The following is a 23879-nucleotide window of genomic DNA, read 5'->3' on the forward strand; positions in this document are numbered from 1 at the left end:
CAACCAACCAACCAGTTTCATCAGTACATGACGATGTCTTTTTGCTTTGCTGCTTACAACCCATGTTTACGGTTCATCAAACAAGACTTTGAGCCGACAACCTTGTCGACAACACAACAGTAAGACATCACAAACCTAATGTCTGACTCATCGAGGTTGAGTTCAAGTTTCAAGCTGGATTCCAGTGCTACTACACTTCGCCAACACTTCTGAGTCCAAGTGTAAGTTGTTAGTAATCAAATCAAGTGACAGGAGATATAACCAGGGGGACGGAGTTTCTACCACCGTCACTTGTACCGGGACTGAAGAATGGGTGGAGCTTTTCAGTGAAGGAGCATCCAGTGAAGGAGAAGAGAAGATCTAAAGTGTCCACATCGTAGAAAGACACCAAACCTTCCTCATAATCCACAAACACCCTGACCTTCCCAGGATGGTCGTTCACTGAGAGAGGAACAGGAGAGCCGTCGAGCGCAAAGTACCCTCTTCTGTTCCTCCGACAGACGGTCCAGAAGCCGTTCTCGGGATTTACGGTGATATCTCCCTTCCGGATGACCGACTGCTTGGCCACGCCCAGCGTCCAGCCGACGTTCCCTCTCACCTGGACATCGTAGTAAAATATTCCACAAGAGAAACTCTGCTTTCCCAGAACGTAGATTGCAGGCTCAAACCTCTTGGAGCTCTCCGGGAGCTGCTTCCACGCGTCACCGTGATGGACTTGTTTGCCGTCGTCGGACAGGACGAGAGCGGGATGCGCCGTGTCGGGATCCAGCGTCACGTCCGCCGCGTTCCGCCGGTGTTTCCTCAGCTCGGCATCCTGCAGCTTCTTCATCTCTCGGCCGACTATCTCCGTCAGACGGTTCACGGCGCCGACCATCGTCGTCCTGATGATCCCGCCGTACGACGCGGGACAAACGCTGGTCTCCGTCCATTCCTTGGAGGGTGGAGGAGGAGGATCAGTCAGGGATGATGAGAAGTTCCAGAGGAGTTGGTGGTGGTCTTCAGAGCGAGACAGTCGGTCCACCTCACCGCGCCGCCTCGTCAGCTCCGAGATCTCCCGCTCCAGCTCTTTGACCAGACCGACGGCCTGTTTCTCCTTCGCCTTCTTCTTCTCCTCCACTTTTGCGATGATCTCCGCCTTGGCTCGCTCCACAGTCTCCATCAGAACATTGAAGACCTTGACACCTTCTGCCACCTCTTGGTCTGCAGCTTCTCTGCTGAGCTTCACCGAATGTCCAACCTCCTGAATCCTCTGCTGTCTCTCCCGGATCGCCCGCCGGAGCTCTGCCTCTGTTTTCCTGAGCTCCGCCTTCTTTACTTCGTATTCCTCCTCCAGAGGAACCACCTGGTGGAACCTGTGAGTGGAGTCGGCGCAAGAGCGACAGATGGACGTCTGCTCGTTCCGGCAGTAGAGCTCCAGAGGTTTGTAATGTTCGGTGCACACGCTGCTCGCCGCCTCCTCGACAGAACCAAACAGCTGATGAACGTTCAGGCTGGACACGATCTGATAAAGCTTTAAATTAGCTGCAAAGTAGACGGTTAGAAGCGTCAGTGCGAACGCCAACAGCAGCCAGCACTGCAGCTTTGGTGCAGCTTTGGGAATGGGAAGATTGCGAGGAACTTCCCCTGGTTTGCATGTTTCCTCGCGTTGCTCGACTTTCCGTCCGGCCGACTGTCTGAACTGCAGAGCCATCTCTGATATGAACGTATTGACCCCAAGTTTATGTTTTTTATCGACGCGCTCTTTACACATGGGGCACTGTCGGTGGGAATTAAAGTTCAAGTGCTCCGTGATGCAGGATTTGCAGAAGTTGTGTCCACACTGTAACGTCACCGGATCCCTGAACACGTCCAGACAGATGCAGCACAGAAGCTTGTCTTCCGTCAGCAGGTAGCTGCTGTCCGACATGTTGATACTCTGCAAACAACCAGGATTAAAAGAAGAAAAAAAACTTCATTATGATTGGTTCATTAAACATGCGGCAGGTTTTCACAATTGATTGACATGTAGCTACATGTGATATTTGTGCAAAATGTGCAAACTAAATGTGCAGTGATTTGGGATTAATGCTTAGAAGAATAATTTTCTCATTGGAGAATTGAGCCAAAGTGTCATAATATATCAGGGACATCTGGTATGACGGAGTACTAGGGCCACATCGAGAAAACATTTTTTTCACAGACTTCAAGAATAAAGTCATAGTTTTACAAGAAAAAGTCATAATATAACAAGAATCAAGTCAGAATTTTACGAGAATAAAGTGGCAATTTTATGAGAAAAAAGCTGTGACTTTTTTTTTTACAAGAAAAAATCATAATATTATGAGGAGAAAAAAAAGTAAAAATATTTCGAGAATAAGTCATAATTTTACAAAAATGAAGTCATAATTTTACGAGAATAAAGTCATAATATTTTACCCTGTTGTTTTAGAGGAGGAAAGTTGTTAAAATGAGGACATGGAGCGTTTTGTGAAGTTGCACTTTAGTATACATTTCACAAACAAGGAGATACTTAATCTTTAGGCACATCAGCACCACATCGTCATCCGTATCAAGACTTTGAAAAGAATATGCAAGAAAATGCATCTATTTTGCAGAAATAACCAGACAGACTTGGAGGAAATTACTACTTAATTCTAATAAAATTATGACTTTTTTCTCGTTATATTATGACACTAATCTTGTAAAACTATGATTCTTTTCTCGTAAAACTATGACTTTATTATCGAAAAAAAAAAATCTCAATGTGACACTAATACTCCATCATACTCTGGTGATTCCCCACTATTTGATTATTTATTTTTGTGCAGAAAATAAAAACCGAGTGCTTCTATCCTTTACTACAGAAAGGTCATTAATCAGAAAACTCATTGTACTGACCCGTGTGTGAAGAGACTCCTCTGCTGCTGTTGCAAACCTGCTGAAATGAGTTTGTTTGACACTTGCAGGCTTTTCCTCTGTAATTGTCTCATGCAAATGGCCTGCAGGCAGCCACAGAGCAAGTTTGTTCACCTTAAAGGGATAGTTCACCCAAAATCCAAATTTCATTCATTCATTCATTATCTACTCACCCTCATGTGGACTAAGGGCTGGGAGAAGTTTCAGAGTCCTCCGTTCCTTCTCTGAGTTAAAGCGGGGCTCCGTGCAGCAGTGCATGTCCATATGACGGTTGCGAACAGAGCTCACTTTTCTTCGTCCAAAAAGACACACCAAAAAACATCCAAATACCTCCATAGTGCTCGACTGTAATGTCCCTCTTGTATTGAAGCCCCAACATGAGAAATTGTTCCGAAAAAAATTAAATAAGTATATGTTTTAAGCTTCTTTGTAGCGGAAGCTCCCAGTGTTGCTCTGCCGGAATCTCGCGCGATTTGCGGAGCCGTGAACTGAGTGTCAGTGCAAATAGCGCGAGATTTGGACGGACCAGGAAGAGCAGTGCTGGGAGCTTCCGCTACAAACAAACTTAAAACATAGACCCTTAGTCGACAGGGTGAGTAGATAATGAGTGAAATTTCAATTTTGGGTGAACTATCCCTTTAACTTTTCTCCTGCATGCAACTCCACTGGGCGTGGCCACAGGATTCCTGACATTCACATTCAGGTGGCTCCGTCTGTCCCACCCGTGAGTGAGTCTCTGCATCACCACGGTCGAGAAACAGACAAAGCGGACAAGACAAGACACACCTGAAACTGCTCTTCACACTGACATCAGACAAAGGCAGCAGCTCAGTCATCTACTGTTCTTTAACATTTACCATTCAAAATAACACATGTTATAACAATACTTCTTATCTGTCAATCTATCATCATCATGTCATGAAAAAATGTGCCAGGATTAAACTGAACACCAGATAGATACAGTCATTGTTGAGCCGTTAATCCAGTATCAGTGACAGGCGAGGCTGCTGCAACAACACAACACAGTCGGACCAGTCGGAGCTGTGGGAGTGGGAAGCAGCCTGGTGGACACCTGGTGGACAGGTGAGGAACTGCTGTGTAGGGGTCAACACAGGACACCTAATTCTGGCTAGAGCACTGGAATAAGAGAGTAACAACACGCATTGGTTCAATGGAAGCGCCTCCTGATGGAGGAATGTGGGTATTGCAAAAGCGCCCAAGAACTGACAACTCTGCATTGTTGGTGAATGAGCAAGTGTGGTGTTTTCAATAATTTAAGGACATTTATAGATCACCCACGTTAATAGCATCATTGAGGACCCTTTACAGATAAACATTAACACATAGGCAAGTAAAAAACAACAAAAACAGTTGTCTACATGAATGTTTCAATCTACATTTTGTAATAAACAAATTATAAGTATAATTTGATATGACCAAGACACCTAAAAACAAAAACACGGCAGTTTTCATCAATTTACAAGCAAGTGGGCAACACACATACATTGGAGTGAATGGGTTTTCTGGGCGCTTTTGCAATACCCATATCCTGCCACTAGGGGGGCAAAACCCTTACCACGGGAGTCAATGGTGGTGTCCTTACTCTCTTTTCCAGTGCTCTAACTCTGGCTAACTCTGGCTCAGATGCAGTTTCTTTTAAAATACTGTTGAATAGTGTTGCATGGCCCCTGTTAAATAAATAAATAAATAACACCTAAAATCACCCCAACATCGTTTACAACATAGTAATTAATGTAATGTCATGGGTGAGTTGGAAACCGGATGCCTCTGAGCAAAGTGGTTCTCAGAGGAGAAACTAGAGTTAAAACAGTTATAGATTAGAAAACATCAAAGTAACATCAACAAACAAACAAATATGAAGCTAAAGACTTTTAAACAAACATTTATCAAAGGAAAGACCGATGACTCATAAACAACCGATAGGCTATCATAGAATAAACAAACATATTTAAAACTAAGGATCCATAAAACAAACAAATATCAAACTAAGACTCATAAACAGAAAGAAACATCCCAACAAGTCTGAAACAGAAACAGAAACATGAGATTAAACTATAAAATTTTACATAAATGTAAATTCTCCAACAGCAGTCGGGTTTTTATTACTTCACCTGCCGAGCTGACCCGACTTTTATTAGAGATAGGTGTCTATATGGTACAGGCTTTTATTTAAAGGGATAGTTCAACATTTTGGCAAATTCGCCCATTGCCGTAATCCCTATAGTCATAGCAGTAGGTTCGTTACCTTTAATTGTCGGTGCAAGTTATTTTTAGAACGGTGGAGCAGAGCCACGAGCTGCTCAGAGCTACGCTACGGAGGCTCATGGGATTTCTTGGTTTCCCTCATCAAACTCATCAAATACACAATCCAACAACTCCACAACGCTCTGGTGGACAAGTTGTGACCTGCACATTCACCACACTATGAGATAATAACACAACGTTACCAGACAGAGTTGTTTTAGAGGGAAATACAGAGACTGTTGATGAAAAACTGTCCCTGAAGGCAACGCGCATCAGTGGTTTTCCATGAATTGACATCACAAAGGGCACGAAAACAGCTTTTAAAAAGAACGTTTTATAGTATTTTAGCTTTTAATTGATGTTTTACTGTTGATGGTGTTGTTCGGCACAGGTGCAGATTGTTGTGTGACGGCGAGTTGGAGCTCAGGTGGCGATCGATTGTACTTTTTCAAGGAGGAGATTGGAAAGATCCGAGTTCTGACTTGTCTCGAGCGCAGCATAACTCACCTTTTTTTTTTTTTACCACTTTAATAATCTTGATAAGATTTTATTGCTCTTCTTCCTGTGTTGTTACCTCATCAGACCTCGGTGTGTTTTAATTTAATGTTTCTGTTCTTTGCTGCGTTAAATAAATGATACGTGACTCTCTCAGACTCAGAAACCAGAGGATCCAATCAGCAGAGATCAAAAAGAGAACCCTCTCCTCCGACTCTAATGAGCAGCTTCAGCCTCGTGTTGTAATAAAAGGTTCGTGAGACACAAAATGAAACCTTCCATTCTCCTGCCGTCACACTGCAACAGGCCTGTGTGTGTGTGACAGACATTACCATATCAATGGTTTGTTCTCGAAAGCTGCCACCCACTTCTTCTCCCTTTTTCTGCTGAGACGCAACTGTGGGCGAATATGGGAGGAACACTGTAATTAACGCGCACACACGCACACACACACACACAGACAGAGACACACACACAGACACACAACAAAGGCAGGAGAAGAGTCCGATCTGAGATTATACTTGGTGTGTATCGCGACAAATGTCAACTTACGTTCAAAGTTACAAAATAGCGCGAGTTGTTGATCACATGATAAAAATGTTTGTCTACATAACGTCATCTTTGAAAAAGACGTTTAACTGAAAAGTGTATCAATCCCCTATAGACCTTTTCAGAGAGTATAAACAAAGACAGGTGTGGCTCATTAGAAAACGGGGGTACTTGTACTTGAATACTTGTGGACGTATTATTACTAATTATTGGACTTGTTTATTACTTGTTGACTTTCTTGTTCTTGTTCGAATTACAATAGGGCCTTCGCTGCAACTTTGTCGCTGGCTCGGGCCCTAATAAATGAACAAGAATAGATCATTTTCCTGGAGCATTTTTTTTTCGACGGGACAGCGGCTCATCAATACGACAGCTTCACTCAATTGAGCCAATCAGATCGTTTGTTTACCCTGCGTGGCCAGTGCGTCTGAGAGAAAGGAGACGGAGTGATGACAGCATGTCTCTCTCGTGTGTGTGTGTGCGTGTGTGCGTGCGTGGGGGGCGTTCAGATGTGGGTCTCTTGCACGCTCAAACCCATTACTTTCATATGTGCTCACAACCGAAAGCGACGCCGTAGCGGTGCGTGTTCGATGCTCATTCAGTGTGACGTGCTTGTTTATAAATAAATCTAGTTCTTTGACTTCGCACCATGGGTGACCAAGCTTTCTGCTCTGCTGCCCCCCACATCTGGAACTCCATCCCTGAACACCTACGACAGGGGTATTCAATTAAAATTCATTGAGGTCCAGTTACTAAACTTTCATCCAAGTGAAAGGTCCAAACCTTATAAAGTCCAAATGGTGTCTTACAGCCTACCCCATGTCAATTAAATAAAATCAACAAAGTGCATTTTCATATCTATTGTCAATTTCCAACACAGGAAATATTTAATATAGTGCACTTGAACAGTAAACAACTAGCTTTTTTTTTTTTTTTAACCACAAATAAAAGTAGCCCCCTGACAAATTAATTTAAAGCAGAAGTAAGCGATCCGGTCGTTTTGGCTAATGCTGCGTTCCAGGCAGGCTTTTGAAAACCGTAAATTACAGCTTCAAGTCACAACTTACGACTTTGTAGCGTTCCAGGCAACCCACTCGTGTTTTTCCGACCTGTTTTACCTGTGAAAGTCACTATAACGGCCACTCGTAACTTCTGACCCGTGAACTCGTACCAGATCAAACTGGTACCACTTCACAGGTCGGAAAAACACGAGTTACGGGTTGCCTTGAACGCACCATAACAGTCCTCGTCCCTATACGTCACCACATTCAGGCGCATCCCTTGGCTGCACACACAGCCCTGCATGCCGTTCTCTCTCCTCATTGGATAAAAACTGTAGGATACGATAAATGTTTTCTCCTGGGCTCAGAGCAGAGCAGAGTGACTGACAGACCCGTGTTTCGGTCCAAACACTCTATAGAAGTGATTGCTGTCGGAAAATATAACTATTTAAGACTTATATTAACACAAAAATATCGCTTACTTCTTCTTGAAGGCTTGTTTTTCAATTAAAGAGAACAAGACAGAATAAATAAATAAATAGATAGCATTATCTATCTATCTATCTATCTATCTATCTATCTATCTATCTATCTATCTATCTATCTATCTATCTATCTATCTATCTATCAAAATAGCATTTGTCACCATGAAAATCCAGTAAAATGTAATGTTATTGTTCTAAATGCTGGACAGAGCACAAAAGTAGGAATAGTGTGATAATTAATGTTTTAAATAACGCGTTAATTAAGATTAATTATTAACAGAAAAATTAACGTAATCGCACTTATTTTTGCACCGCGGAACGTTTCTCACTGGATGAGTTTCAGGCGTAGCGATTATACTGGAGCACAATGATTTAACAATTTAAAAAGCCGCCGATTGATCACTACCTGAGGAGTTATGTAGCCCGAACGCAGCTCAAACCGACCCGGTGCTGCAGCACGGTGACCAAGCTTTGATAAACACACCGGATCCGCGCCGGTTTACAGTATCCTCCCATATTTTAGCTGGCCGCTACCGGAGCTTCATTAAAAAGAAAAAAAAAGAGCTCTCGTCGCGGTGACAGCTGACATGTGGTCAAGACGTAGCTACAGACCTGTCACTGTCACAGGTGCATTTCATTATTATAAACTTCACCCTCAGAGCTGTCTGTCTTCAGACTGTCCTGACCTGTCCCTGAACATCACACAGGGACGACATGGAGCTGCTGTGTGATTGGTTACTGAGTTTTATTAATGTTTACATCAGGCTGAGTTCAACAAATCAGTTTATGCTACTGTGATTTGCATCCTTAGTAGGACTAGTAGTACATCCCTAGTAGTACAGTTTCTTAAAGGGATAGTTCACCCAAAATTGAAATTGCACTCATTATCTCCTCCCCCTCATGTGGACTAAGGGCTGGGAGAAGTTTCAGAGTCCTCCGTGGCTTCTCTGAGTTACAGGGGGTCTCGGCGTAGCAGTGCATGTCCATATAACAGTTGCAAATGGATACCAACTGTCTTCGTAACAAAAAGACACACCAAAAAACATCCAAATACGTCCCAGGAAGTTCCTCACAGAGAACAAAACACCTTTCACATTTCATTTACCACCGTCTCTATAGCTACAGTGGAAATAAAGAGCCACATATTCATCTGTTTTGTTATTTTAGTTTATTTTTTATTTTGCACAAACCTAATTTAAAATAGTATAAACAGTTATTATGATTGTGATGTGCGAAGTATGAAACCTGAAAGGGCTTATATGAAAACCTCACCCATGAAGACAATAATCAAACACCAAATTTGTTACAAAGGCAAAAAAAAAGAAACAATTAAATGATAACAAATGAGTAGGAAGAAGAAGCAATCAACTGAGCGATTATATATTATGATTAAAAACTAAAAATCGAGACCAAACCAAAAAAACATGCATCTATGTAAGTTTATTGTTCATGTTCCAACACTAAAGCATCTTTCTGTGGTTCAGTATGAACAAAAAGAACTCATCACTGACGGATAAATGAAGAACAGTGACAGTGGTGTGGATCCTAACATTAGAAAGTTTTCTTAAAGAACATATTCTGATAATACCAGTGAATGCTGAACATGACAGGCAATGCAAGACAGGCTTGGGAGGGATTAAATGCCATGATGGGCAGGGAACAGAAAAAAACAAAGTATAAACATATCAGATTGCAGCAAATTTGTCAATGATCTGAACACTTTTTATGGAAGGTTTGATGTGAGAGACCCCAAAGCAGGCTGTAGCACCGTCTGTGATCAATTTATTCAGCTCACTGAGGAGGAAGTGGGTAGATGTCTCTCCAAAATCAAACCCAACAAAGCTCCTGGGCCTGATGGCCTCAGGAAGGGTGCTTAAAGGGATGGTTCAACCAAAATTGAAATTTCACTCATTATCTCCTCCCCCTCATGTGGACTAAGGGCTGGGAGAAGTTTCAGAGTCCTCTGTGGCTTCTCTGAGTTACAGGGGGTCTCGGCGTAGCAGTGCATGTCCATATGACGGTTGCAAATTGATACCAACTGTCTTCGTAACAAAAAGACACACCAAAAAACATCCAAATACCTCCATGCTGCTCGTATGTAATGTCCGTCTTGTACTGAAGCCCCGAAATGTGAAATTGTCCCGAAAAAAATTAAATAAGTCTATATTTCCTGAGGAGCTTCCGCTTCCACATTACATACGAGCAGCATGTAGGTATTTGGATGTTTTTTGGTGTGTCTTTTTGTTACGAAGACAGATGGTATCCATTTGCAACCGTTATATGGACATGCACTGCTACGCCGAGACCCCCTGTAACTCAGAGAAGCCACGGAGGACTCTGAAACTTCTCCCAGCCCTTAGTCCACATGAGGGTGAGTAGATAATGAGTGAAATTTCAATTTTGGGTGAACCATCCCTTTAAGAAACTGTACTGTTAAAAAGAAGTGAGTGGATTTATTTAAGCCCTGTTATATTGTACAGGTTTTATGGATACCTTGGATTTTTCCCTGACGAGGTGGGGTGGCGAGCCGACCGTGTGAACATCTGGACTGAAGAGGATCCTCTTCTCCTTCACCTGTCGTCCTGTCGGTGTGGTAAGACTGAGAAAGACTCACAGAAATTTAAGGGACTATTTGCTAGGTTAAATGTAAGAGTTTGTAAAAACAACCCAGGACTTGTTTAAATAATCTAAAGTGGAGACAAAAACTAGATCAACCCTTAAGAGCTGTAAAGATGTTGTGCACACTAAGGCTTAGCTTTTTACTATCATAGACAGCACCACAGTGATAATTTGAATTAAACCTTCAGACTCAAAGATGACGATAACATTTCTTTTGTCTTTTAGGTTGATTTTTATTGCAGGAATTTAGCAGTGACAAAGCAGGATCAAATGAGCATAAAACAAAATCAAATCATTTAATCAATTCCTCCCTCAAGTCATCAGTCAAACCTGCCTCTGATGAACAGTTGTCAGATTTACCAGTTTTGGTGGATACAAGCAAAAACACATTTTCCAGTTACAATATAATAAGATAGCAAAAATCACATGATATTTCTTTAGCATTTTCAAATACACTTTCTGTTATTTCCATAAGACAGTAAATTTCTTCTGAAGGCCGAGCCCAGAACCCTCAACCTTCCTTACACCCCCTCCTTGAGGTTCTGGGCTGCTGCTAAATATTAACATGAGTTACAATGATAAATCACAGATGTCTACCTTCTCCTGTCTTCAGCATTACACACTCAGGTTATAATATCTTAAGATTACTAGATAATAAAAAACAAATATACTTGTTAAAGCAAAACTTTTTTTTTCTTTTTAAACAAAACACACATATGTTATAATATCTTTAAGATAGTAAAAATGTACTTCTTTAAACAAAACTTAATTCTTTTTAAGCAAAACACACTTATGTTATAATATCTTTAAGATAGTAAAAATGTACTTCTTTTTAAGCAGAACACACTTCAAAGCTATAAACTCATGAAATAGCAAAAATTACTTTTTCTTCTGAGGCTGAGGCTGGGAACCTCGACCTTCCTCGACAATGCCTTAAGCTGCGTTCACACCGGACCTTTTATTTTTGTCGCTGTTGACGAGTTTTTATGACAATGGAACGAATATTCGGTCAGGCAGAAATGAGCTGGGGCTCCGAGCGACAGTGACAGAGATGAGAAATCCCAAGTCAACGTAATTTCACTGGTCGTCAGTCGCTTGCCGCTCAACGCTGATTGGCTGCCATAAAGAGACATGGCAGTGGACATAACGTCATCAAAGTGAAAAGGCGAGTCTGTTGAATTGTGCCAAACTGACGAGTGATTGCAGCTGAGCGATAGAGCGAAAACAAAGGGGCAATGGTGTGAACGCACCTTGACTTAGATTCTTTGCATTAAGATTTAGTATCAGATAAACTGAGCACAACAACAAAGCTCATGCTGACTCAGATACAACGACAAATTATTAGAAATTAGATCAACATAACAAAGCTGAACACTTAAAATACTTCTTTAACATAGAGCTTCCTGTGTCAGTTAACATGACTAAACTTTAATTTTAAAGACAAAAAAATTCCCGACCTAGACGATCCTTTGCATGTCATTCCCCCAGTCTCTCTCCCCCGCGATCCTGTCTCTCTAAACTATCCTATCAAATAAAGGCAACAAAAAAACTGCCCAAAATGTCTTTTTTTTTTTAATGAAATCATATATTGTTAAACCTTAAAACATCACTGCACCTGTTTCATAATTTTCCCGTCTTAGAAAACAAAATAAATGAAAAGCACAACATATTAACTGTTCCACCTTCAAGAATTTCACATGAACCAACTATTTATGTTGATTTAACATTATCATTATTAATAAAGTATTCAGATTTGTGAATCCTGTAATTTGTGTGAATTTAATAAAAAAATAACCAATAACAAATGTTAAAACCAATGTCCAAAAGTTTGGAGTCTGATTCATAATTTTCAGTGGTAAGTCAGGTTGTTCATCTAAACCTCCAGACTTTTTATCGCATCTATTTTACTGTATCGTCTCCACTCACTGGGAATTTCTCCTTCACCCTGAAATTTTTTGCCATATCTAGCCTCCAGTTTATCTTTGAATCGGCACACAAACCATTTCCAGTATGCCAAGTGAGCCCCACTACTGTTAATTCTCCAGTTAGCATATTTTGGACCAGCAGTGCGATATTGTTTATAGGGAATAGATTTCTCTGCACCACCGTAAGGGTAAAAATTCCCGTCACTTGCCATATTTGTTGAGCAGAAAACAATATGAAATATCTCTGTGCCCATATAGTGCCATCCTGTAACTCCATTAGGTCTATGAAAAGGGGCACTGTGGTCAGTGTGGTCAGTGTCTGTGTGACCTTTTGTGCTGTTGGTACAAACAGCTCCACAGAATGGACACTCTACCCAGCAGCACTTGCACAGCTGCTCAATCAGGATTTCATCAGGCTTCACTCTAGATACCTTCATCTTATCCACTGAGAAATTGTTCATCTCTTTCATAATGGATTTAAGGCCTTTCCTCATCACTTCATCGAGATAGTCAAAATCTGTTATGTCTCTGAAGTTTTGAGAACATGGGACATCAAATGTCAGCTCATCTTCTATCGCACTGGAAAATTCTTCCAGCCACATGCCTGTGTCTCCTTCCCTAGTTTTGACTTTATTTTCTTTCTCAGTTTTGACTTTATTTGTTGCATTAGATAAAGCATCACTTAGAACTTTTTCCAGGCCAATCACTTCTGTATTCAGTCTTCTTTGTGTTTTGCCTCTGTGTGATATGAAGATGTATTTCTTTACCTCCTCTCTTATAAACTTTTTTACATATTCCCTTGGGCTTCGGATGTACGTCATGAAATCATCGAAGTTTTCTTTCTCTGCCAGTGACTTCAGCACAAATTGTTCCAGGTTATCTCTGTTCTCATTGAATGCTGGGAAACTGCCTTTCAGCTCTTTAACAACACCAATGGCAGTCTTGTTACAGACAGCCTCAATGGCAGAATCCTTCAGTTTGCCACAGATCAGTTCTGCGAGTATGATAGAAGAAGAGCTTCCTTTACAGTAGTTTCTGAAAACGTTGTAAAATTGATCTCTTTTGTTTTCTAAATGAGCATGTGCATCATTCTTCTTCTTGAATTTGTTGTGAGAATCTGAAAGCCAAAGTTCTGCTCTGTCAAACACATACAGTGAGAGATCAACTGTAAACTCCTTCTTCAGAGCATATTTACATTTCGATTGAAATTCTCTCACTTCGTCTATGACACTTTTGGCCACTTCTCGCAAGTAAATTGAACTGTAGCCACTTATAGCTACAGGTTTCTTCTGGATTGTCTCAAGTGACTGTTTTTCAATTGTATCAACCAGGGATATGATCTGCTTTTGATCTTCAGGCTTTAAAGGGCCATTGGATGACCAAAATTTAACCATCTGACCAGCTTGCTGACGCATGGTGAGAGTCACATAATCACAGTAATCAATAGCCTTTGCTATTTCTTTGTAAATGCAACTCTTACTGCGTTTATCGATTAGAGCCCGTTCAAAACCAAGCTCATGAAGTATTTTTGTCTGATCTTCCGCTAAGTCGATGTCTTCAATAGGTTTTATACCTTTAGTTAGTTCTGTCACCCAGTCACTCCAAAAAGACTCAAACTGCTTTTTAAGTTCCCTTTCATCTTTTGCCTTGTCTTTTAACTCCTCAGCGAGCTCTTTGCTCTTCTGTAGCAGCTTCTTCTCAAACTCTGGATTCTGATCATCAAGATTTTTACAAGCCTTCTTCTGCTGGATAACTTCATCCAGTTTTCTTTTAGTCACATTCAACAATTCTTCATGAAACTCATTGAGCTTGATTTCAAATTGGCCTCGCCACTGAACCAACATTTCTTTGTCTCTGTCATCATCAAAGTACTTTTTCATGTTTTTTGTGGTCTCTTCATATGCTGTGTTCATTTCTTTAGAAAGGTCACTGACCTCAACCTTGTCAAGTTTTCCATTTTCAATTCTGTTATACAGCTTTTCTTCAATTTCTAACATGTTGCTCCTCAGGTGCCAGGTCCAGTTCCCATACTGAACCTCAAGTTTTCTGTACACTGCAATTTCATGAGTGTTTTTGAAACTGAAGACAAAGTTTTCATCCAGTAGGGCTTCCCACAGGTCCTGGACTTTGCTTTTGAACGCTGACAGAGTAATTCCATCAGACTCTGAAGCTTCAGAGAGGATGAAGTTCTTCAGGTCTTGGATGCTCTCACTATAACCAGGATTTGGAGGAGCCATAGGTGGACTTCCCTCCCACAGCTGGGCAAAGTATTTCACATCTTTTTGCACATCAAATGCAACGACATCACTGAAACACTTGGCATCACAAACCTCCTCTTTGGCAGCGAGTTGGGCCATCTGGTCCAGTTTCTCTTGCAGGCGTCTCTTTCCATCCATGTTCATCTCTGCAGCTGAAATATCTGTAACATTCTGGTGAACAAACACACAACTTGGAGAAAGTTTAACTTTCTTCATCCTCATGAAAGCCTGAACAACAATCTGCAGAATATCTTGCATGTCAGATGGATTCTCTCCAAAGATGTTGATCAGTGTCATGTTTCCCAGACCAACAACAAATGTTGCCAGTTCGTTGTCGTGGTTTAGAGTTGTGTTACCAGCTAATTCAAGAGCACGCAGTCCTTCAGTGTCCACCACCAGAACATAGTCAAACTTCAACTCTGTCTTCATCTCCTCTGACACTTTGACCAGCTGCATGAAGGCCCCCTTGGTACATCTGCCAGCACTCACTGCAAACTGTAACCCAAACATGGCATTCAGCATAGTTGATTTTCCACTGCTTTGTATGCCCAAAACTGACAACACAAAAACTCTCTGGTCGCCCAGTTTGCTGATGACTTCATCTAGAAGACTAGAGATCCATGTTAGAGGCACATGACCTGCATCACCATCCATCAGCTCCATGGGGTGTCCTGATATCATCAGCTCTGCAGCCAGCTCAGGGTATTTAGACCAGTCAGTCTGTTCACTCTGTCTTTCTTTCCGCAGAGATTTATGGGCTTCATAGATCTGTCCCATTTCTCTGAAGATGTGCTCCAAGCCAAAAGTTACTGACTGCAACTTTGTTGATATTTCTTCAAGCTCAGTTTGTTTATTTTTTAACTCTTTCTCATGGTTTTCCTTGGGAGATTTCTGCATCTGATCTTCCTTCGGAGAGTTCTGCATCTGATCACAGCTATCAGATTTGCCATGTTTCTTCTTCATAGCCAAGACCTCAGACCACGTCTCATCATATTTTTGGAGAATTGACGTGAGATCGTCTGTGGAGAGGGCATCTATTAAGATCTGAAGCCATTTCAGGAAATAATCTTTGTCTGTTGATTTCAAAGTTGAGAGACTTCTAATAAACAACTTCACCAGTTCACTGCAGGAAGCTTCACATTGTTGTTGTCGTATTTCATTCAGTTTGTCTTCCTTTTGACTTCGATCCTTTTCTTTGTTTCCTGTGAGGTGATACATTTCCTTGTTTGTTTTGCACCAGTCATGCCACAGTTGGCCATGACAAGAGAGGAATTTATCTTTAATATCTGAAACACCCATCCCCTCAAGTAAATTCACTATTTCCATAGCAGCAGATTTCCCTGTTTGACAGGCTCTGTCAGCTTCATCCACTCTGATTCCTCTGGCCATGGTGTCGGCTTCATCGGCTCTGATTCCTTTGGCCATGTTGGCCATGGTTTCAAGCTGGAAGGATGTACGTGGTCCAGACAAGATCCCTCTAATGATCCTTTTTACTTCTTCAGAAACATCAGGTAGGCTTCTGTCTTTTAGACCCATTTTGAATTTTCTCTTTCTTATCTCAACAGCATCACAACTGTCATCAACAGTGAGACAAATGAGAGGCTTTGGAGACTTTAAAAGAGCTGTGATTACAGCAGTACATTCATCACCTTTTTCCAGCTTTGGCACAAGAACAACATTGACTGAAGATTTTTCAGTCAGTATGTCACGTTGTTTTTCCATTGACAAAGCATCACCATGAAGATTACAGAAGGCAGTGCAGTCAGTGAAGGCATCATCAGGTTTCCCAGCAGGACAGTACCAGGCAATCTCTGCCACACCATCCATCAGATGGCGAGACTTGGTGCTACCTGGACAGTCTCTGTGGAAGAAGGTGTTGTGACGGTCGTTGATCAAAGTGTTGATCAGCTGAGATTTAGACACTGACAGTGAACCCAGGCGGAAAAACAACAACATGGGTGTCTCAGCTTCACAGATGGGTAAACTCTTCATGGTGATGACAGTTGAATTATCTTTGATTTCAGTTTTCTTCCATGTTTTTCTTATTTGTCTGAATGTCCACAGAGGACACTCAACATCCCTTGTGACTGGGTCAGGGACAAGCAAAGGTAAGGCGTACTGACACTGTGAGAGCTTTGTCACCATGTTCTGCTTCAGGAAGCTGTCTGAGCAGTGAAACATCGCCATTTGAACATCCATTGGATGAACAGGACTGTCCTTTGTTTGATCATGGGCAACAGTGGTGCTGTAAAAATCATCTAAACCACTGTCATCTGTGCCAACAGTTTCAGACACTTCAGATTCTGGAGAAATCACTTCAGCACTGTTTTGTCTTTCAGAAACATATCTGGCTCTGTAGTCTAACATCATCAACCTCTGAAGAAATGTTTGACCAAGATCTTCCTCAGATATTTTGTTGTCCCGTTCCACTGGTCGACCTATTTGAAGAAAATCTGCAGGTGACATCTTCTGTTGATATTTGTCTGGAGGATGAAGTCTCTGAAGCAGAGTTTCAGTTTCTCTTTGATGTTGATTCTTCATTTTCAGAGCTGAAGAAGTTTTCACTGACAGCTGTAAATAATTAAGAAAATACATACATATATGAATCATGTGACATCCTTTTTTTAAACTTGTTTCCATTCATATCCATATTTATGGAACCAACAGTAGGCTACAGTCACCAGATGGTTAGAAAAATGCGGCCTTTACCTCTCTTTTTTCAGTGGTCATGTTAAAACCTTATTTATTTTCAGTTTGACTGTCTGTTTATTGTACATTTAAATTGTTCTTAGTCGCTTTGACGCAGTTCACACTAGTGCTGCACGAGTAATCGAATCGCAATTGTGCTCGCTGTGCGATTACATAATTAACACAATTGCCGATTTGGTGTTTGGTTTTCTTTTACTGTAACTGTCTTTTTATGGTAACAGCCACACTCATTTGCCGTCTCCTCTCTTCTCATGTGTGTGTGTGCGTGTGTGTGCGTGTGTGTGTGTGTTTGTGTGTGTGTGTGTTACCAGTGTGAGAGGCACCTGTGTGCTGTGTGAGGTGTGAGAGGAGCGATGGGGGAAGAATGCATTGTAATAAATGATGAGGCTATGAAACTGCAAAAAAAGTTTTATTTAATACAACAATACTGTAAGGAAACACTTATTACTTGAGAAATACACTCCTAAAATATGGTTATTTCCTGTGTTGTGCTTGTTAATCAAGCAAATAGACTCGTTACAGCATTAATTTACAATATCGTAATCACATATCGCAATATTTTCCACCATAATCGCAATCACACATTTTTATCAAATCGTGCAGCACTAGTTCACACACCAGAAATGTCATTCTCATAACTCTAAATACAATCTTCAAAACATCTAATGCATTTCTCATGGACCTAAATCAGCTGTGCAAAAGCATCTAACAACGATGACCTTGACCGAAACCTGTCAAGTCAGATGATCCAGCATTTTTTATTTAGGCCTATTTATTTTTTTAATGATGAAGATTCAACCTTTTTACTAGCCTAGAAATCTATCTGCACCCCAGCAGCAGCAAATCTATTTGCTCCGTAGGTGGGTCTAGAAACGAGCCATAGGAACTTTTTGAGTCTCGAACACCGTTTGTGTTCACCAATCACAGCGCTCTATCTGTTTAGAGAGTCGTTGGGCGGGCTTAACGCCATGACGACATACATTTTAATTGGCTTGTCAGGCTAACGTCATCCTGCTCTTTGCTGCTGATTGGTCGTAGCGCTACCCTATTGGTGCAGAGGCAGTTTGAAAGACAGCCTTCATCCCGCCCCCTGGATTGAGCCGAGGTCTACCGGTCGTTTCCAGACTAGACATTTTAGTGATATAGTCTGGCTTGTCAGGCCACCTTTTTACTGCATTTTAATATAATGGTAAAATCCAAATTTACCACACTTTTGGAAACATAACAATATTCTATTTCAGCAATACAAGTTAATCTTCCAGCAGTTCTACTCTACTGTCACTTGACACAATAGAAATGTTTGTGTCAGAGTGGAACTTCAGATTTAGAACAAGATTCATAAAAACTCACAACAATGACTTTTATTTGAAGACTCCCAGATAAAGCTGTGTTTTATTACCTAACTAGTTCTGTTAGTGGGCAACAAAACTCAGACTCTTCATTTATTGTGTATGATGATGACATTGAGGTCCCTCCATTATGGTTAGTCTTAGAGGCTAATTCTGTTCACCCCACTGAAACCCTTTTTGTGCTCATCTCTTCACTCTTTTACTTCTAGCTATAATAAAAAAAAAATGTGACAGTGGCCTCCTTCCTGAAAGGCTGAATATGGAGAATGCTTATTAAAAGCTATTACATTATATATTAAAAGATATTTTTTCAAAAATAATACATCCACGGGTGTAATTAATATCAAATTGTGGGGAATGCTTTAGAAAATTCTGAGGAAGGGATCACAGGACTGGATCAGGAGGTGGAGGAGGTGAGTGAGGTTTGTTTTTTGTATGAGAGTAAGGTTTAACCAACAGAGAGTGAACATGAGTAAGCTACTGAAATGTGTGGTAATGATTTAAGTCTGTACAAATACAGTGAGAAATGCTGATGTGTGTGGGGGAAAGTCAGAATACTCTTTTTTTTCAACTGCTTCGGCTCATTCTTCAAAAGAGTCCCTATTGTCTCAACAAAATGTCCACAATGCTGAAAAACAATCTCCCTAAGAGGACAAATAAAGTTCTTCTACTTCTTAAAAAAAGAAACAACACTGTCTGAACTATAAGCTAAAGTTTCTGTTCGGAGACTCTGAAAAATGCTGTTGTCTGTGGCAAAGAAAATGAGAAAACGGCTTTTTAAATGATGTTTTGATGTGAGAACTGTATCACAGCGACTGAGAGTAACTAACTCTATGAATTTTAAAACTCTCACCTTTCACTTTGGTTGCAGATCTAGTAAAGACTTGATTCCAGACTCTTCTACTACTGTGCTGTCATCGTTCTCCCCTGGGTTTTCAGCATCGTCACCATGGTCACCCACTAAGAAAAGAAAATGTTTTACTTAGTTAATTAGTTCAGAAGAGTTGAGAATAATAAGTGAAAAAAAAACGCTCAAAGGTATATTCCTCCAGTTAACAACTTTTTTTTTAATGCAAGAAGAAAGTTAATTCTTCTGTAGAGATGTTCTCAACTTGAAAATCAAACATTAGATCTTCTGTAACAGATGGCATGAGTTGTATGTAACATGCAGTGTAGGGCAAATTACTGAAAATTAATAATTGCTCAGTTACTTCTTTCAAGAAGGAAATTAATTAACTCTCAACAAATTACTCTTTTAAAAAAGTAACTATTTCTTTGGAAAGTAGGTGTTACTCACTTTGCAGAAACTGCAGTAAGTATTGGAATTACATAGTGATACATTACTCCCAACATTGTGTTGGTGGGAAAATGTTGTATGACAGTTATTAGAGTGGATACAGAAAGTATTCAGACTCCCTTCAATTTGTCACCACTTGTTATGTTGCAGCCTCATGTTAAAATAAATAAAATACTTATTTTTTTCATCATCAATCTACACTCACCACACTATAATCACAGCACAAACCCAGAATTTTAGAAATGTTGAAAATTGAAATATCACGTGAACATAAGTATTCAGATCCTTTGCTGTGACACTCGTGTACGTAGGTCATTGAGGTGCTGTCCATTTATTTTATTTATCTATGAGATGGTTCTACACCTTCATTTGAGTGCAGCTGTGTTGATTAAATAGTTTGGACGTGATTTGGACCTTACAGCTCATTTGCATATCAGAGAAAAATGAGATCCATGAGGTCGAAGGAACTGGCCCAAGAGCTCAGAGACACAATTGTACCAAAACACAGATCTGGACAAGGCTACAAAAAAAGAAGAAAAAAATCTGCACTTGGCCTCCATCATTCTTACATGGAGGAAGTTTGGGTCAACCAGGACTCTTCGTACAGCTGCAGCCGTCCAGCCAAATTGAACAGGTGGGGGAGAAGAGCCTTGGTCAGAACCAAGAACCCAAAGATCACTGAGGCTCAGCTCCAGAGATCCTGTGTGGAGATGGGAGAAAGTTACAGAAGGTCAACCACTGATGCAGCTCTCCACCAATCTGGCCAATACGGCTGAGGGGCCTGATAAAAGCTGCAGCAATGTATAGTAAATATTTGACGCATCAACATTTTTCTCAGGAAATGTATTTCTAATAGAGCCACTGACATGAAAGTTTCACTAGATGTCGGCAACAACCCAAAGCAATCCAAACATTTATGTCCATAAATTAAGTTATGTGTGATAATGTGAAATGACACAGGGAGTAAGTATTGAACGTGAAGAAAAGGAGGTGAAAAAAGGAATGGTAAGGCAAGAAACCAGCTGAAACCTGGCAGTAGGCTACTGAAAAAGTAAGCCTGTCCCCTATCAGTGCAATGTAACATCAGACATTCAGACATATCTCTCTGATTTACTTGGTGGTTCCCAGTTGATCATGTGCCCTGGCTACTTGGCCAAGGGGATGTCCCTTTGGGTGACTGGCAAGCGTGCATGACTTTTACCCGGGGGGTGTGGGTTCAATCCCCCCCCGGGCCCTCTTCACCTTGCCACAATAAGCAAATTGATTTTTTCAGCGCAGGGAGCAAGAACTAAAAAGGCAAAAAACAGCGCAGACAGCGCTGTGCTTTATTCATCATGTGTTCACACCGGCGTGTGTGTGTGTGTTGTATCAACACAGTATCAAATGCTTTTGTCTTCCTTCTAAACTTTGTACCTAACTCCACTAGTTGTCAATGATATCACAAGAAAACTACATAAAATTAAAGGAGGTGCAGGGCGCTAGGGCACCGCCCCACCAGTATCCTGAATAAGACTTTTAAAAAAGTGAGTAAAATGTGTCACCTGCAATAAAAATATAATTAAACATGTTATATGTTGTTCATGTGTTTCTTCCTTGGGGCGCAGAAATCTTTGTCCATAGACTCTCATTATTCAATAGAGATAGGAGCTCCAAGCTCAGTGAGCTCATTGATGTTGTTCTAAGCTCCGAGTTCCAACTTCCATTGTAAATGAAACACACCACATACTGCGATCAAAGACGGATAGTAGGAGACCTGTGTCTGTTTTGCTAAGTCTTGCTGTGTTTCTGTTGTATATCCACTACCTCTCTGTCTGTTTGATGGCTGGTGATAGTGGGTTCTTGTATTGTAAAATATAAAACACAATACATATTTAAACAACAAAAGATGTGTCTGCTATACAATTATACATGGACTGACAGAAAATATAAAGGGGTTGCGTTCACTCACCTTCTCTCAGGTCTCGCCTGTGTAACGGTTTAGCAGTTGATTTCAGTATCCCCGCTGCTTTGTCAGAGACTCTGCCTGGACTTGATCAATATATAGAGACCGAAAGCTGTTAGACCTGCCCCTCACAAACTCCTCCCACAATATGAATTGTATAATGAGATAAGCTGCATCAGTAAAACTAAAAGGAGAAGAGCTGCATTTCCCCAGAATCTTTGACTTTGGGGAAAATGATGAGGGGCTGGACAGGGCCGGGTGGCAGGGTCTGGAGACAGGTTTGAACAAACAAAAGCCCATCTCAATTAGAATGTAACGTGTTTGATCAGTTTCTTAGTTGCTTCGTGCTGGGGACCTCAAAGAGCCTGAAAATTAAAAACTGATCCAATTCAACCAGGTGTTGAAGCCGGGGAGCATACGTCAGGCCGATCGCCCAAAAATCTGACTACCCATTAATCCGAGTTATTCTAGAGGGTTATGGTTAGGTTTAGGGTTAGATTGTTGATAATGTGTGATCGTATTGCTGTTTGATGTATTTTTATGATTACTGTATTTGTTATGTGATTGTTGTTTTGATTTGATGTGCTCTCGACGTCATTGGAAATGAGGGTTTACCCTCATTGGCTTTCGAGATCTAAATAAAGGTTAAAGAAAAAAGAAAGATTAAGGATTGGGCTTACTTAAATCAAAAAATGGGAAGTCGGGCCAATGGACGCAAAAATTAAGAAATGTATGGTCGGAGAAATATAAAAGTCTGAGAGATTAGGAGTTGGACAAACACCATGTGTCCATTGAGGCCTGGACTTGATGTGGCCTAACTCACTAGCATTAATTCTCAGCCCAAACCCGGCCAAAAAAAATAAAAAATGGAACCAACCCGATCTAGTTTTTGTACTTGTATATATTTTCGGCCTGAACATGGCCCAAACCAGCCTGGTTGGTTGGGCTGGCCCGGCCCGTTGAGAAAGAGCTTGAACACACATTTATGTGAAAAAAAGTTAATTGGTGCTGATTAAACTTGTAAATGAATGCATGCTCCGGATCTGGCTCTTTCCTTCTATACTTACTCGTTATAGAGGGATTTGATACTATTGTATTTTCCCATCTTTACTGAGCAAAAAAATTATGCAAAATGAATTAAAAGCATGATCCATGTAGATGACTGTCAAAAAAACCAAAACTATAACTACACAAAAAAACACCCCCAACTCTAATTCTAACCAACTGTGCTAATCCTCCTGATATTACATTAACTTGTTGTTGTTTTTTCGTACAAATCTTTTCTTTGCATTTTTTTCCAATTGCAGAAACACTAAAATTAAAAGTAGCCTATTACACAATAATTAAAACCTTACACTCAAGTAGAAAACATCGGCCATCAAGTTTCAGAATCATCAACCTTAGTAATTTTACACCTAGGTAACAGTTTGAAGGTCATTCCATAAAGGACACTTTTACTGTTATTGTTTTATAGCCCAGTTTCTGCCCCCACCCTACCAGTCTCCATTATCCTTTTCCCATAAGTCACATGGTTTCAGCGAAATTCAACTACTTTCAGTTTTACTGATGATAAAGGAGATTTGTTTAGCAAACCATAAATTTATATATGAAACTTTTTTTTTTTTTCAAAAGATTTGATCACAATTCTTCTTCTTTGTCACTAAAATAGGTGGAAACATCATGTTATTGGAGTGGAGTTGTGGGGTGTCCAACAAAAAGTTATGGTTTTCATCAGTCCAACTCCATGAACAGTACTTCAACTGTTTTTTTTTTGTGTTTTTTCTTGGGGGGGGGGGGGCATAGTATAGTTGAAAGAGACAGGAAACAGAGAGGCAGAGAGAGGGGAATGATACACAGTAAATGGCGCCTGACGCAGGATTTAAACCGGGGCCAACTGCAGCAATACATGGGACGCCTGCTCTACCGACTATGCCACGCGACGCCCCAATTTACAGTACAACATAAGAGTTTTTATGAGTTCCATCTGCTTCAATGAGGTTAATGGACCATTGCTCCGTGTGCTGCTCTCCAGTAGAGGCTTCTCTCCTGGTGGGTGCTCTGGAGGTCGACTGGAGGGCAAAGGTGGTGCC

The 23879-nt window shown here is 40.8% G+C and overlaps 2 protein-coding genes across 2 annotated transcripts; both read right to left on the reverse strand.

Moving 5' to 3' along the window:
* Positions 1-209: 209 nt before the first annotated feature.
* On the reverse strand, positions 210-1912 carry LOC146962326 (E3 ubiquitin-protein ligase TRIM21-like). The gene has a single exon (XM_085769155.1). The coding sequence runs from the start codon at positions 1904-1906 to the stop codon at positions 242-244; it is 1665 nt and encodes a 554-aa protein (XP_085625281.1). The 5' UTR covers positions 1907-1912; the 3' UTR covers positions 210-241.
* A 10236-nt stretch (positions 1913-12148) lies between these two features.
* On the reverse strand, positions 12149-23296 carry LOC146962327 (interferon-induced very large GTPase 1-like). Its single transcript, XM_085769933.1, has 3 exons — positions 23287-23296; positions 20417-20547; positions 12149-17063 (listed from the first exon to the last, which is right to left on the reverse strand). Exons 1-3 carry the CDS (start codon positions 23294-23296, stop codon positions 12183-12185), a joined length of 5022 nt encoding a protein of 1673 aa, XP_085626059.1. The 3' UTR covers positions 12149-12182.
* Between the last annotated feature and the right edge of the window lie 583 nt (positions 23297-23879).

This window comes from Trachurus japonicus, chromosome 23 (genome assembly GCF_045865225.1).
Source record: "Trachurus japonicus isolate A0001 chromosome 23, Traja_1.0".
In the NCBI taxonomy this organism is placed as follows: domain Eukaryota; kingdom Metazoa; phylum Chordata; class Actinopteri; order Carangiformes; family Carangidae; genus Trachurus; species Trachurus japonicus.